This window comes from Tursiops truncatus, chromosome 7 (assembly GCF_011762595.2).
Source record: "Tursiops truncatus isolate mTurTru1 chromosome 7, mTurTru1.mat.Y, whole genome shotgun sequence".
Taxonomy (NCBI): domain Eukaryota; kingdom Metazoa; phylum Chordata; class Mammalia; order Artiodactyla; family Delphinidae; genus Tursiops; species Tursiops truncatus.
In genome coordinates, this window is record NC_047040.1 from 60,997,261 (window position 1) to 61,014,573 (window position 17,313).

Below are 17,313 nucleotides of genomic sequence, written 5' to 3' on the forward strand. Positions count from 1 at the left end.
CTTAAAATATTAATATTCAGTGAAAAGCAAGTTGCAAAAGTAAGTGTACAGGGTGGTATCATTTACAGAAATCTTTTAGTCTTACAAAGATAGTGTCTGTACATAAACAACTGCAAATTCTTTGCAGATACAAAGGTAGTAAAAGTATTAAAACCTACGGAGCAGCAACACTTAGGATTGTTGTTACAACTGCAGATGAAGTGAAATAGAAGAAGGTTGAGGAAGTTATTTTAATGATATCTGTGCCATTTTATTTGTAAGAGTTGAAGTAAATAGTTGTAGTGGATTGAATAGTGGCCCCCCCAAAAATATGTTCCGCAAACAGCCTGTGAATATGACCCTATTTGGAAAAAAGGTCTTTGCAGATGAAATTAATTTAAGGATCTTGAGATGAGAACATCCTGAATTAGGGTGGGCCTTAAATCTAATGACAAGTGTAGTCATCCTTTGGTGTCCACAGATGACTGGTTCTAGGACCTACTGCGGATACCCAAATTCAGGGATGCTCAAGTCCCTTATATAAAATGGTGTGGTATTTGCATGTAACCTACACATATCCTCCTGTATACTTTAAATCATCTCTAGATTACTTATAATATCTAATACAATGTAAATTATATGTAAATAGTTGTAAATACAATGTAAATGTTATGTATATAGTTGCAGGAGTATGGCAAATTAAGTTTTCCTTTTTGAAACTTTCTAGACATTTTTTTCTGAATATTTTCCATCTGCAGTTGGTTAAATCTGTGGATGCGGAACCCGTGGATACGAAGGGCTGACTGTACCCTTAGAAGAGGAGAGAAGGGGAGAAGACACACAGAGGAACGCCAAGGGTTGCTGGCAGCCACTAGTGATGGGATGGAAAAGATTCTCCCCCTGAACCTCCAGAAGGAACCAACCCTGCTGACATCTTGATTTTGAACTTCTGGAATCCAGAACTGTGAGAGAATAAATTTTTATTCTTTTAAGCCATGAAGTTTGTGGTAACCTGTTAGGGCAGCCCTAGGAAACTGATACAATGGTGCAAAAAGTAAAAATATGTCAAATCTGGGAGGTTTATGGGTACTATTCTCTGCATTTTCTATATATTTCAAACAACTCATAATTTTAAAGCATATATATATATTATATATATTTCATGAAACCTATGAAAAAATGCGTCTTCGTGTCTCCCAACTGCTTTTGGCTCCCGAGATACCTGCAGGCTCGACAGTGGAGGATAGTGACAGAACTCTTCCCCATTTCTCCTTTACATAACTCTGGCCAGTTCACCAAAAAAATTTTATAGTTCTTGCTTTTGGTGTTCTCCATAGAACATTCAGAAATTCTTTTTTTTTTTTAAATTAATTATTGGCTGTATTGGGTCTTCGTTGCTGCATGCGGGCTTTCTCTAGTTGCAGCGAGAGGGGGCTACTCTTCATTGCAGGGCACGGGCTTCTCATTGTGGTGGCTTCTCTTGTTGTGGAGCATGGGCTCGCGTGGGCTTCAGGAGTTGTGGCATGTGGGCTCAGTAGTTGTGGCTCTTGGGCTCTAGAGCAGAGCTCAGTAGTTGTGGCGCATGGGCATTGTTGCTCCGCGGCATGTGGGATCTACCTGGACCAAGGATCGAACCTGTGTCCCCTGTTTTGGGAAAATTGGCAGGCGGATTCTTAACCACTGTGCCACCCAGGAAGTCCCCAGAAATTCTAGCATCAAGCCCAACATTAGCATTTTCAAGAAGGGTTACACAAATTTTTTAAATTTCTTTATTATTTATGCAAGACCATGTAGTATTATTTAAAGTGTTTGTGGCAGTTAATGGATGAAGAATTGGAGGATGGGATTCTGGAAATGTATATTAATTTTTCATACTAATCATTATGGACATAATTACCTTTTATTAGTCTTTTGTACTGTTAAGTTTCCTTCTCCTGGAATATAACCTTGACCTGCAATATGAACTCCTAAACAGAGGTGGCCACTTACTAACATGGGTGGAACTTAAGAAGGGCGAGAAGAACAGCAAGGTCTTATGCACTGGAACTGGAGCTTTATGCAAACTCAGAAAGTCTCTCTCTCTCTCTCTCATCAGTCAGCTTCCTCTACTAATTAACTCGTCATGCCTCTGACTCAAGATGGCACAGAATGTATGGTGAGGTACAAGTTAGAAATTGTTTTAGCAGGTGTCTGTGTTCTTAGGTGGAAACAATAACTAAACCAGGAACCAAGTTTCATTGTTAATGAAGGAATCCTTTGAATGCCCCCTCCTTAATCATGTAAATATAAGGGCCATTAGTACCTTTCTCTTGAGGAAAGGACTTCTTGGGACAGAAGAACAGAGACCCTCTACCCATTTTTTCTTAGAAATGAAGTCCAGTAGCCTATCGGGGTCAGCCAAGGTGGGCCTGTCCTCTGGTGGAAGAGGACAATACAGTTTCCAAAAAGATGGCACTTTCCAAAGAGGAGGGTGAGTTTAAACTGGCGACCTGAACTAAACACAAAATTCTGATAGCTGGATTCTCTGTGAGACCCAGCTCTCCTGGCACTGTGTTGAATAAGTGAATGCAAGTCAACAAAGGTCTGATCTTAGAGGCCAAGTACGAGACTCTGGGCTAACGAAGACAGGCAGTCATCCACCAGCAGGCACAAGACCAGCACTGAAGCATAATGCTGTGTGGCAGGGACAAGACTAATATTGCTAGTAAACTAATCACCTTTCTAGTTCTTTCTTTTTGAGGTTTGACAGGGTGGATCCTTTTGCACTAAGAAAGCCCCTGGGAGCCTTGCACAATTCAGGGGGAAGTCCTCACAGAGGAGACCCTGGAAAAGTACATGTGAGAACTTGAGTAAATTATTGGAAAAATGAAAGACGTAGGACCATATTGTTCCTTAAGCTGAAAAAGTACATCTTACAGGTGACACATAAGCCTTTTCAGCTCGAGAATCTTCCACTGAGCGAACATCCTTCTGGGTCTCACATTTAAATTCCCAAGTGAATGGATCTAATTACCTTGCCCAGGTAAGGTGTCCATTTCTGGTCCATGCAGCTAGGACCTCAGGAGGAGGAAGGCCAGTTGTCAGCATTGAGTAGGCAATTATTGACAGAAAGGTCAATATTGACATAATATTGACATAAGAAAAGAGATGAGCCATGTTGCTTAGAAGAGCACAGTCTTTGGGACTTTCCTTATGGTCCAGTGGTTAAGAATCCGCCTTCCAGTGCAGGGGACGCAGGTTGGATCCCTGGTCTGGGAACTAAGATCCCACATGCCATGGGACAACTAAGCCTGTGCGCTCTAGAGCCCACGCACCACAGCTAGAGAGAAGCCCCACACACTGCAACTAAGACCTGACGCAGCCAAATAAATAAATAATAAATAAATAAATAGAAGAGCACAGACTTTGAGCCAGAAGGACATGAATTTAAATGCTGGAGAGTTCATTTATGAGCTGAATCACCTCAGGAAAATTAATCTCTCTGGGCCTCAACTTCCTTATCTGTAAAGTAGGCATAATAATACCAACCTAATAAAATAGTTGTGAATATTAAATACAGTAAAACTATAAAATGCCTTGTACAGTTCTTGGCACATAGCCTATTCTCAGGAAAGAGCAATGTTATTTTCAACTCTACAAACAAGAGTTAGGTGTCCTTTCAAGGTGACTCTTATATTTCAAGGTATGGTTTTCTGAGATTGTAAATGCTTTGAGATTCTTTGGGAAAATGTACTATATTGTGAAGAAATTTTATTTGTGTTGTGTTTCTGGTTCAATGACTTGTCATAGAGATAATACCAGAGAGGACTATAATATTTTTCTGGCTGTATGTCCTATAATTGTGAGTGCATTAGAATTCTTATGGTTGCAAATGAAAGAAATCCAACTGGTTTAAATGGAAAAAGAGTATTTACTGACTCATGTAAATGAAAAGAGCGCAGGGTTGGTGGCTTTGAGATTATTTGGATCCAGGTACACAAAAGATAAAGCCAGGAATCTCTTAGTTCTGCTTTCCTCTGTATGGCTGCACTGTCTGACAGGCTCTCCTGAAGTGGTAGCAAAGATTCCAGAAGCAACTCCAGGCTTACATTCTATCCATTGGAAAGAGAGTATCTCTTTCTTAATAGTTTCAGCACAAGACCGGAGGGAGACTCTCATTGGCCCAAACTGGGTCACATGCCCATCTCTGAACCAGTCATGAGGGCAAGACATACTGATATACTCATTGGCCGGGTCTGGATCCTGTATTCATCACTAGAGCCTGAGGATGGGGGAGGAGGTCGGCTCTACCTGGCGACGGGTGGTAGGGAGCCTCAAAGTATTACTGGGGCATTTTTACTAAAAGAAAGAGGATGGGGATGGTACACTGGAGAGGAAAACAAACAAAACAATGCCTACAGAAGGAACTGCGGCTGTGGGAGGGAAATTAAAACAAAGCAACTACACCCTGTTCTTTTGTTGCTACAAAATAAAATCTATATCTACCTCATGGTGGCTACAGAAATATATTTTCTAATCCTATTTGAAAGAAATTATGTAAATCAGACCAATAATGTATTCTTGGGTGACAAAAATGAGGCCAATGACATGAAGACTGACTTACCAGAAGCTGCAAATAGATTTCATAAGAGTGGTTTTCATGCTTATCTGGAAGATTTTTTGTGTGCATGACCACTACCCTAACCAGCTAATCCTGTAACAAAGGAAATTGCCTTCTGTCACTTTGCTTGTATGAAATATTTCTGGAGGTGGCTTGCCAACTTCAGCCAGAATTATAGAACTAATGAGTTTTTAGCTACCATATGCACAGAGTGTAATAATAGCAGGTTCTAGGCAAATGTTGTCTACTTGCTTCTGGGAGTGCTTTCCCTTCATGATATGAGCAGATGCCCGAGGCTCTATTAAGAATTCTGTTTTCTTCATAAATCTGTACAGTGACATGGAGTCCTCATATTCTAGTGAAGTCATTTTTATATGGAAAACATGGCCCTTGTTACCCTGTTTCTCCTGGGGTTTTAACCTCTGTTATATAGAGACTGGCCTTTATTATGTCAGAATTGAGTACCAGATGCTTTTTAGGAAATTTGGCAAGTTAGAAATTTCTGATAGGTCTTCTGCTCTGTTGATGCCTTACGTATTTATGTGAAAGCAAGCAAGATTTTAACTTCCTAATACTTCTTGCTACTTATATTAAAATGATATTTGTATCTAGTCCAGTGCTTTGTGCTAATTACTGTAACAGTCAGATTAGGCTAGATTAGGCTGATTGTAACAAATGACCCCAAATTTCAAGGGTTTACAGTAACAAAAGCTTATTTCTCATTCTCACTACATGTTCCAGCATTTTCCATGGATTACCATAGTTTGTTTCCTTGGGGCTCCGGTATGTGGGACTCCATCAAGGGAAATCCATAAATACTCACAGAAGACTATAAGGGGCGGGTGGAAATCCTATAAATTTATAAATTAGGATGCTTTATTTTTAAAACTAATACCAGAAGGGCTTCCCTGGTGGAGCAGTGGTTGAGAGTCCACCTGCCGATGCAGGGGACACGGGTTCGTGCCCCGGTCCGGGAAGATCCCACATGCCGCAGAGCGGCTGGGCCCGTGAGCCATGGCCGGTGAGCCTGCACGTCCGGAGCCTGTGCTCCGCGACGGGAGAGGCCACAACAGTGAGAGGCCCGCGTACTGCACACACAAAAAAACCTAATACCAGAAAACCCAGCTCTGTCCATTGATAGTGCCTAGAAGCAACTAGCCCAATAGCAATGAGTATACTTAGTGCCCAGATCTTTGGTTCTAAATTCCATTCACTAATGATGAAAGAAACCAGGACTCCTTGGAGAAATGGCTGACTCTAGGTTTGGGTCAGGTAAAGATTATTCCAGAAATTAAGGAGGCATTAAGAACACATATGTAGGGACTTCCCTGGTGGTGCAGGGGTTAAGAATCTGCCTGCCAATGCAAGGGTCATGGGTTCGATCCCTGGTCTGGGAAGATCCCGTATGCCGCGGAGCAATTAAGCCCGTGCACCACAACTACTGAGCTTATGCTCTAGAGCCCATGAGCCACAGCTACTGAAGCCCATGCGCCTAGAGCCTGTGCTCCACAACAAGGGATGCCACCGCAGTGAGAAGCCCATGACCATGGGCTTAGTCCATAGTCATTTCAAGACCCATGACCGCAACAGAGTAGGCCCTGGCTGGCTGCAACTAGAGAAAGCCCGTGCACAGCAACGAAGACCCAGTGCAGCCAAAAAACAAACAAACAAACAAATAAATAAATTTATTCAAAAAAAAGAACACGTAGGTATCCACTCAACAATTGATGGACATTTGGATTGTTTCCACTTTGGGGCTATTATCAATAATAGTGTATGAACATCCATTTATGAGTTTTTTTGTTAATATATGTTTTCACTTCTCTTGGGTATAAACCAAGGAGTGGAAAGTCTGGGTCATAGTAGCTCTATGTTTAACTATTTAAGAAAATAACAAACCATTTTTCAAAGCAGCTATACCATTTTATATTCCCGCTAGCAAGGTATAAAGATTATAATTTCCCCACATCCTCTCCAAAATTTTTTTCCTTTTTTTCTTGTAGCCAACATAGTGGGTGTGAAGTAGTAACTCATTGTGGTTTTCATTTGCATTTCCCTGATGACTAATGATGTTAAGCATCTTTAATGTGCTAACTGGCCATTTTTATTTTTTCTTTGGCGAAATGTCTGTTCAGATCCTTTGCCCACTTTTTTTTTGTAAAGATGTTGCTCTACTGTTTTCTTTCTGTTTTTAAATTTTATTTATTTATTTTTAATGTGGAGTTTTATTTTATTTTATTTTTTGGCTGCGTTGGGTCTTTGTTGCTGCACGCGGGCTTTCTCTAGTTGCAGTAAGTGTGGGCTTCTCTTGTTGCAGAGCACGGGCTCTAGGTGCGCGGGCTTTCAGTACTTGCAGCATGCGGGCTCAGTAATTTCAGCACATGGGCCCTAGAGCGTGTGGGTTTCAGTAGTTGTGGAACGTGGGCTCAGTGGTTGTGGCTCATGGGCTCTAGGGCACAGGCTCAGTAGTTGTGGCACACGGGCTTAGTTGCTCCACAGCATGTGGGGTCGAACCCATGTCCGCTGCATGGACAGGCAGATTCTTAACCACTGAGCCACCAGGGAAGTCCTGCCCACTTTTAAATCAATTATTTTCTTTTCATTGTTGAGTTGTAAGAGTTCTTTATATATTCTGCATACAAGACCCTTATTACATATATGATTTGTAAATAATTTCTCCCAATCTGTGAGTTGCTTCTCACTTTCTTAATGATGTTCTTTGAAGCACAAAAATTTTTAATTTTGATGATGTCAAATATATCTATTTTTTTCTTTTGTTGTTTATGCTTCTGCTGTCATATTTACCCCTTACATTTAGGCCTTGGATTCATTTTGAGTGACTTTTGTATGTTGTGTGTTTTAGGGGTCCAAATTCATTCTTTTGCATGTGAATATTTAGTTGTCCCAGAATCATCTGTTGAAAAGACTATTCTTTCCTTACTTAGTTGTTTGGAAACCTTGTTGAAAAATCAGTTGATTGTAAATGTTTATTTCTGGATTCTCAATTCTATTCCATTTATATATACGTCTGTCCTTATGCCAGTACCACACTGACTTGATTAATGTAGCTTTGTAGTAAGTTTTAAAATTGAGAAATGTGATTCCTCCAATTTTGTTCTTTTTTCAAGATTGTTTTGGCTATTTTGGGTCCCTTGCATTTCCATATGAATTTTAGGATTAGCTTGTCAAATTCAGTTAAAAAAAAAGTGAGATTTTAATATGGATTGTGTTGAATATGTAGATCAATTTGGGGAGTATTGCCATTTTAACAATAATAAGACTTCAGATCCATGAACATGGACCATCTTTCCATTTATTTAGTAGTTCGAAGGATAGGGTTTAAGAATTAGTCAGGATATGCAAGGTTTTGCTTAATTACAAATTTACCCTGAAATCACAAAGGCTTAACACCACAAAGATTTACTTCTAATTCATGACACATGCCCATTGCAAGCTGACAGGGGGTTTTGCCCCAGCATAGTCATTTCAAGACCCAGGCTAATGGAGGCCATGTCATCTTATACCTGGACCATCTGGAATATATGGCTTCTAGGTCATTAAGAGGAAAGTAGAACTGAAGGTCATGCACCAAGCTTTTAAAATCTTCAATCAGAAATGTCTTTTGCTGCAGCCAACTGGCCACCACTAGTCACATGACCCTGACTGACTGTAAGGAGCCTGGGAAATGTTAGGGAGCACATGGATATTTGGTGAGCAGTCAATATCTGTTATGGACTGAATTGTGTTCTCCCCCCAGTATTCGTATGTTGAAGCCCTGACCCCCAATGTGACTGTATTTGGAGACAGCGCTTTCAAGGAGGTAATTAAGGTTAAATGAGGTCATAAAGGTGGGGCCCTAACCCAATAGGACTGGTATCCTTATAAGAAGAGGAAGAGATGCCAGATCTCTCTCTCTCTCTCTACATGTGCTCAGAGAAGAGGCCATGTGAGGATATGGTGAGAAGGTAGTTGTCTACAAGCCAGAAAGAGAGGTCTCACCAGATACCAACACTGCTGGCACCCAGATCTTGGACTTTCATCTTCTAGACTGAAAAAATAAATGTCTACTGTTTCAGCCACCCAGTCTATGGCATCTTGCTACAGCAGCTCTGAGCTCTGAGTCTACGTTTTAGCCACATAGAGAGAGGGAAGACTAGAAAAATAGGTTGGATCATATTGTAGAATGCTTTAAACTAATTTATACTTAATTGTGAAGCAGTGGAAAGCTTTGAATTTTTTAACAGCTTGTACAACAATACATCATCTTTTTTTATCCAAGGAGTTTATGAGGTTTAGAAGAGGAGTGCATTGGCATCACACACACATAACTAGGTACACCTTTAAATATATGACCTACACAGATTATTGAAGTTATAAGCAGAGCATCCAGAGGCTTCCTTTGTTTATTTATTTTTCAATCAATTCTGCCTTCAAATAGGCTCTTTTTTCGTTCTCTTGCTCCTTTATGTTCTTCCAGAGTAGTTCCCCAGAGGAAAAGTGGAGCCCTATTGCTAGAAAGAAGGAGAATGGATACAGGGTAAGCAATAACAACAGATACTAATTATACTCCTCAGTATAGAAGATGCAGAGTAACTACAACAAAACTTCACACTCTTTCCCCTCTGCTCCTGAGAATGTAAAATGCTGTTTGTCGCTCAAATCCATTTCTTATTCTCAGAGATGAATATCGTATGAGCCCAAAATATTCTCTGTGGAATTTTTTTAATATATAATTTTACTTAAATGCAGGGGTAGAAAGAGGGATTTCTTTCAGTATAGTTTATTTACTTGGTTTTTTGGCTTGGTTTCTCCTTTTCCCATAGGGACTATCTATTGCTACAAATTACCCCACAATTAAAACAGCAATAAGCATTATTATCTCTCATACCTTTTTGTGGGTCAGGAAAACTTGGCTGGGTAGTTGGGCAGTTCTGAGAATGCCGTCATTATTCAAGACTTGTCTGGGGCTCAAGGATCTACTTCCAAGGTGGCACACTCGTATAGTTGGCAACATGGTGCTCGTTGTTGATGGGAGGCCTCAGTTCCTCTGCATATGGGCCTCTCCACAGCACTGCTTGGGTGTCCTCACATGATGGCTGGTCTCCCTCAGAGCAGTCTATCCAAGAGAGCAAAGCAGAAACTACAATGCCCTTTGTGACTTAGCCTGGAAATCGTACACTGTCAATTCTCCACCTCATGTTGGACCCATAGACTGCCCTCATTCAGTGTGGGAAGAGACTACAAAAAGGCACAAATATCAAAAGGAAAGGATCACTGGGGCTCATCTTGAAGACTGGCTACCATTCTGCTCCTCCCCTTGTATCTGTGGTGGGCTGAAGAATGGTTCTCAAAAGATAGCAGATTCTAATTCCTGGAACCTGTGTCATCTTATATGGAAAAGGGATCTTTGTGGATGTGATTAAATTAAGAATATTGAAATAGAAGATTATCCTGGATTATCCAGGAGTGCCCTAAATACAATCACAAGGATCTTATAAGAGAGAAGCAGAGGGAGATTTGACACACAGGAGAGGAGAAGACAATATGACCACAGAGGCAGAAATTGGAGTGATGCAGCCATAAGTCAGGGAACACCAGCAACAAGCAGGACCTGGAAGAGGTAAGGAATAGATTCTCCCCTAGAGATTCCAGAGGGAGTGCAGCCCACCCAGTACCTTAATTTTGGCCCAGAGAAGCTGATGGCAGACTTCTGACCTTCAGAACCATAAGAGAATGACTTTGTTTTTTTTGGGGGGGGGGAGTGTCTTTTTTCTTTTTATTTAAAAAAATTTTTTTTTTATTAATTTGTATTGGAGTGTGGTTGTTTAACAATGCTGTGTTAGCCTCCACTGCACAACAAAATGAATCAGCCATACACATACGGATATCCCCTCCCTTTTGGACTTCCCTCCCATTTAGGTTATCTTTGATACATCATAGTGTTTAGGAGGAAGGTCTTTAGAGTCATATTGTCCTGGATTTGAATCCCAGCTCTACCATTTACTATGATTGTGATCTTGGGCAAGTTCCAGTGCCTCATTTCCTCCAAAATAGGGTTAAAAATAATACTTATCTGAAGAGTGTAAAGCTTTTTTAAAAACTGTGGTAAGATATACAGAATGTAAAATTTATCATCTTAACTATTTTTAAATGTACGTTTAATGTTAAGTGTGTTTACACTGTTGTGCAGCTAATTCCCAGAACTATTTTCATCCTGCAAAACTGAAGGTCTTTACCCATTCAGTAACAACTCCCCCTCCCCCTTTCTCGCCAGTAACTGAAAACCACCATTCTACTTTCCATCTGTGTGAATTTAACTACTCTCTGTTGTTTCAGGGCACCAAGTTTGTGGCAGTTTGTTATAGCAACCATAGGAAACTAATACAGTATACTTTCACCTCTTTCTCCATGTTCATACAATCTCAGATATACATAACTGTACATAAACAGTTTTGCACACACATATGTACACAGGAATTTTTATCATTGTTTTATAAAAATGAGACTATATGACATATACTTTTCTTTGCTCTTTTCACTCAACATGTTCAATAAATTTACTCTCAGAATAATCGTTTCATTCGTTGTCTTTGGGCAAACCTTTTTTAAAGTACCTTGATAAGCCTTCATTAGATACTAATGTCTGAAATGTGTTCAGAGTGCTTTTTCTACAGTTTGATAGTGGTGTGTAGGCTCTCATGATCAGCTTTGGGAGTTGTGCTTCTCCCTCCTGCCGTCTGCTTTTCACACCTTTCTACATTCTTTAGCACCTCCACCAGAGGGGGGCAAGGAACTGGAAAAGAGGTGAAGCATTACTGGAAAATAGATTAATGGAACAGGAGGGCCCAGAAAGTAACTCTTAACACAGTCATGTTTGTGTTAGGGATTCTGGAAGACACCTTGGTGGCTAATATTTATCAAGTCATCTGTAAATTTGAGGGGGGGGAATGTTATTCACTGTCTACTCTTGATTTTTAAGACTTGTTGCCCCATTTTTAGATAGTCTTGGCAAAGAGTAGTCCCTTAGTAAATGCTGGAAGAATTCATTCAGTCCACAACATTTATTAACATAAGAAAATGCCACAAAGTGGGAGCTTAAAATAACAAACGTTTATCATCTCCATAGTCCTGGAGTTTAGATGTCTGAAATCAAGGTGTTGGTTGGCAGAGCCACATTTTCTCTGAAACCTTCCTTGGAGGGCTAGAGGAACACTCCTTCCTTGCCTCTTCCTAGCTTCGGATGGTTTGCTGGCAATCTATGGTGCTGCTTGGCTCGCAGCTGCCTAACTCCAACATGGTGTTAGCTCTGTGGGTCTCTGTCTTCAAATGGCCATCTTCTTTTTTTTTTATTTTTCTTTTTTTTTAATTGAAGTAGAGTTGATTTACAATGTTGTGGCACTCTCTGCTGTACAGCGAAGTGACTCTGTTATACAAACATAGACATTCTTTTTTAATATTCTTTTCCATTATGGTTTATCACAGGATATTGAATATAGTTCCCTGTGCTATACAGTAGGACCTTGTTGTTTATCCATTCTATATGTAATACTTTGCATCTGCTAACCCTAAACTCCCACTCCATCCCTCCCCCATTCCTCCTCCCCCTTGGCAGCCACAAGTCTGTTCTTTGTCTATGAGTCTGTTTCTGTTTTGTAGATAGGTTCATTGGTACCATATTTTAGACTCCACATATAAGTGATATTATATGTTATTTGTCTTTCTCTTTCTTACTCATTTCACTTAGTATGATAATCTCTAGTTGCATCCATGTTGCTGCAAATGACATTATTTTATTCTTTTTTATGGCTGAGTAGTAGTCCATTGTATATATGTACCATATCTTCTTTATCTGTTCATCCATTGATGGACATTTAGGTTGTTTCTGTGTTCTGGCTATTGTGAACAGTGCTGCTATGACCATTGGGGTGCGTGTATCTTTTTGAATTATAGTTTTGTCTGGGTATATGCCCAGTAGTGGGATGGCTGGGTCATATGGTCATTCTGTTTTTCGTTTTTTAAGGAACCTCCATACTGTTCTACATAGTGGCTGTATCAATTTACATTCCCACCAACAGTGCAAGAGGGTTCCCTTTTCTCCACACCCTCTCCAGCATTTGTTGTTTGTAGATTTTCTGATGATGCCCATTCTAACTGGTGTGAGGTGATACCTCATTGTAGTTTTGATTTGCATTTATCTAATAATTAGTGATGTTGAGCATCTTTTCATGTGCCTACTGGACATCTGTATGTTTTCTTTAGAGAGATGTCTATTAAGGTCTTCTACAAATGGCCATCTTCTTATAAGCACACCAGTCATATTGGATTAGTCATATTGGATCCACCCTACTGCAGTGTGACCTCATTGTAACTAATTACATCTGCAACTACCCTATTTCTAAAGGTCACATTCCGGAGTACGGTAGGTTAGGACTTGGAGATCTTCACAGCGGGGAGGAGGGAGGTTGGACACGATTTAACCCAGTACAATTTCTGATGGTTGAGTGGTTCAATAAAACATTGAATCATGGATTTGATTAATCTGCAAGGTTGTTGTCCTCTATTTTTTTTTCAGTACGCGGGCCTCTCACTGTTGTGGCCTCTCCTGTCATGGAGCACAGGCTCCAGACGTGCAGGCTCAGCGGCCATGGCTCACAGGCCTAGCCGCTCCACAGCATGTGGGATCTTCCCGGACCGGGGCACGAACCCACGTCCCTTGCATCGGCAGGCGGACTCTCAACCACTGCACCACCAGGGAAGCCCTGTTGTCCTCTATTAAAAAAAAAAAAAAAAAAAAGCAGCATAAAATGCGACTCCGGGGCCAGAGTTGGTTTGAATCTTACCTTTACCTCTTAATAAGTGGTGTGACCTTGGGCAACTTAATTCTTTGTGCCTCGGTTTCCTTGTCTATAACATGGTGATAATAATAGTACTTATGGGATTGTTGTAAAGACTAAAGGAATTAATACCAAGAAAGTCCTTGTAATAATGCCTGCCACATAGAGAACCGTGACACATGTTAGCTTTTTTAATTAAAAATGAACTACCATGAGTTGACTACTCTTATAATTAATTCTCATTAGAAAGGCATGGTGGTGGTTTGTTGTAAAAAAGCCTGAGGGGATAAAGCGTTCCATTGTGTGAATGCACCTACCAGAGCCTCCTTCTAAAAGACACTGGACCTGGAGTGAAGGGTCAGCTGCCCAGTGTACTTCTCACTCCCTGTAATGCTAAGCTGTCTTCCCTGGCTTCTGGCAGACTTCCAGTAGACTTCCAAAATTCCCAGAGAAATATTTCTTCTTTCTTTTAGACCACCAACCTCTGAGGAACAATTCATTAAAATATTTCACAGACAACATGTCACTATTAGGAAAACATACATATATATATACACACACACACGTGTGTGTGTGTGTGTGTGTGTGTGTGTGTGTGTGTGTGTATTTTCTTTGGTTCCTTTTGGATTTCAACTTAAAATGACCTGTAGGCTATATCAGAGAAAAAGCAATATATCACCGTGGTGCCTGTCTTGGACATTCTTAAAAGCAAATTGCAGCATTTACTGGGCCTGGAATGACCTCCCTCCACCCTCAGGAGAGCCAGAATGTAGATTTGATCCCCTTAGTTAGATCCCAGAGGAAAACAGAAGATTCTCCTTACAGCTGACAAGACCTGGAGAAGAGCACTCCATTTTTATGCAGGAAACCAAGACACGGTGTGCCCTCCTTGGTCCCTACAACACTGAGTGTTAGAATCTTTAGGTAGGTGGGGTGGGTGGGGTACTGGACAGAGTTGAAAGAGGATATGATTGCAGAGGGAGTCAGGCTTCAACTGAATCAAGACCCATTGTCTTGCCTCAAACAGCAAAGAATTGTTTAGATGGACGGTCCTTGGAGGTCGCTAATTCAGCAGATAAACCAAAGTATAGAAAGTAATTTATTACAAATAATAAGAGTACAGTTTGTGAATGATTTGTTGATCACTAAATTCTATTGGATTCAAAGTTCTTACCCTACAATGGTTTTCAGAGTGTGGTTCCAGGACCACCAGCAAGAGTAGCAGCATCACTTGGGAATTCAACAGAAATGCAAATTTTCAAGTCCTACCCCAGACCTGCTGAATCAGCAACTCTAGGGTGGGGCAACCTGTGATAAACCAGTGCTAGAGGTTATTCTGACGCACACTCCAGTTTGAGAACCACTGTTAAAATGGAATTAATTTAACTCACTTGGCATCCAGGTGTGCTTTATCAAGGGAGAGTGAGAGGGGTGAAGTTGTATACAATTAGTGCCCAGGGAATGGGGCCCAGAGAGCTATGCAAATACACATGTCATTCTCAGGTGTCCTATGTTAAAGAAAAAGTTATTTGTGATACTTGTTAAAAGGAAGACTTTATTCAAGGGGACTACCACAATGGGGTGTGTTGGAGGGGAGAGAGATCTGGCTCAACTCCTAACACAGCAAGGACAAGTGGAGATTTATAGCCAAAGAGCAGGATGGGGATCAGTGTATGGAAAATTACTAAGATAAAATATCAAAGCCAGTGGGATTGTTGCTAGACTGACTCAACAGGATTCTTGCTGAAGGCAAGCCAGGGTGATAAGATATTAAGAGTGGGGGATGAGGAATTTGATCAGATATCAAGGGTGCGGGATTTTCCACTAAACTGACCCAGCAGGATTCTTGCTAAAACTGGACTAATGTCTCAAGGACAGAGCCTGAGGTCAGGGCCTTGAGAGTTTAGAGGAACCAGACTAGAGTTAGGTCAAGAAGAGAGTCTTTGTCACCCATTAGGATAAAAGGTGACCTCTCTCAACCCCATTTTACAGATGAGAAGCTTAAGGTGCAGAGGGACTAAAGGGCTTACCCACACCACACAGGCAGTAGGGGCACTAGGTTCCCACTTGCCCAGACACTACCAACTCAGAATGTTCTAGAACTACACACCACAGAGTCTCTAAGTGGAAGATGCCTTCTAGAGGTGGGATGAAAACCCTTTCTCAAGGGATATATGGCCCAGCCAGATCTCAGATTTGAAATTCCCCCATTAGTAAAAACTTTTGGAGATAAAATATTTTAAAAAGCAAAATTTTTTATTTTGGTGAGAACAGTTTTAGAAGGTAACATTTACCATGACCATAATTTCATAAAAGAGATGATGTGTTTCATAAAAGAGATGACTTTTTATACCAAAAATATATTAGATTTAATCTTTAGATAAAAGACAGATTTTTAAAAATATTAAATACATTTACCTTAAAAACTTTTTTTTTTCTACTGTGTGTTTTCCTCTTATTTCTCCAAAAAGCAGTAAAATTTTGTGATCAAATGCTCCTATGAGGCTCAGTCTCTGCTTTAGACCTCTGAATACCAGGGGCACTGACTGCCTGCCTGCCTCACCCTGCAAGGTGCCATCACCAAGTAGGCATTTGATAAATGTTCTTTGATGATAAAAATGATGAGGACAGAATGGATTTATAATATTTATTACAGTTGGGAAACCACATGCTAGAAGCACGGAGGACTTAAATTGCTTTTCCAAGGTCACATAACCAGTTATAAAAAGAGCTGGTGCTGAAACTGAAATCTTCTGTCCCCTGGTTCAGAATCCTTCTCCCTTAGACCACACTGACGTTGATAAAGGAAGTGTAATAGGATGTCTCTTATATGCTTGAGGGAACCATATTAACTTACCCAGGCAAGAAAGATATGATGGAATCAAACATCAGGACTTATTATAAGATATAAAGATAATATCAACCCAAGAGATCTCAGGAAATTTGGAGATGTTTGGTTCAAGTGGCAAAAAGTCAGCCTAAGGAGGAGTGGATGGGGGGGAGGGAATCTGGAATGTTTTTCTATGATAAAACACGACTGTTGGACTGGCCAGGCTGCACTTATGCAGATGCTAATCAATTTCTGGAGTTCCAAACTGGCAAGGCTTGTTAGTCAGGCTTTAAACTGAGAGGAAAGGGAGAAGGAGTGTCCATTTAACTCAGATATCACCAAACATATTTATGGTGTAGAATATTAGACTGAGAGTTGTCAGTAGAAAATAGCATTGAAAAATTAAGCTTTGGTGTGCACATCAATGAAGTATTATAGTTATATTTCTGGTGTATTTGAATGTGGGGTAACCACACTGTGGCACCTTAGGTAAGTTTATGCAAGAAAAGGAAGAGGAAGTGAATTTACCATGGCAAACGGTTTGAAATAACTCGTGGTGAAAACCAAAAGACTTCCTACCACCAAAATCTGTTATAGAAAGTAAGCCAGGTAAGTAACAAAATGATATTTTAAAATTTTATTGCATGAAGTTTCTACAGCAATATGTACCATGTTATGGACAGTGACAGTCGTGTAAGATTCGAGTTCTCTGAGTTGTCGAGCATCTGTCTTCAGAGCACTTTTCAGTTTCTAAGAATGTAACATGGGGCAGGAAGTAGAGAAATCAACCAGAAGGAAGGTTTTCATGTGCCCAAAGGAGGTCGCCGCAGACATCTTATGAGATAAGTAGACGTATCTTTAGAACTACCTTCTGGGCTGCCGGCTCATGACTGCTCTCCCTGGTCCACCCAGCTGTACACACCTGCTGGGTGAAGTTACTCTCAGCCTCTGGGATGTATTCAGGTTCAAATGCAGCTTCCATTCTCCTGCTGGTAACAGTCAGAAAAGCCTATTTCCTTCACATTTCATGGCATTCTCTATGAATTAACCTTGCCCTAATTTAATTAGCT

The 17,313-nt window shown here is 40.5% G+C and overlaps 2 protein-coding genes across 5 annotated transcripts in view; both read left to right on the forward strand.

Annotated features, from left to right (window-relative positions):
- METTL8 (methyltransferase 8, tRNA N3-cytidine) overlaps positions 1-870 on the forward strand; it is a 123,290-nt gene extending 122,420 nt beyond the window's left edge. For 3 of the 4 annotated variants that reach the window (XM_073807583.1, XM_073807584.1, XM_073807585.1), the window contains one exon: positions 738-823. Coding sequence is in view for 1 of the 4 variants with exons in the window: in XM_073807582.1 (XP_073663683.1) it covers positions 738-745 (8 nt within the window). In the remaining 3 variants the exon portion in view is untranslated. Of the gene's footprint in view, positions 1-737 lie in introns of all 4 variants that reach the window. The other variant, XM_073807582.1, reaches the window with a different exon arrangement.
- Positions 826-17,313, forward strand: part of TLK1 (tousled like kinase 1) — a 210,917-nt gene continuing 194,429 nt past the window's right edge. Inside the window, exon 1 of the mRNA XM_073807580.1 lies at positions 826-943. The gene's annotated coding sequence lies outside the window, so the exon portion shown is untranslated. The remainder of the gene's footprint in view (positions 944-17,313) is intronic.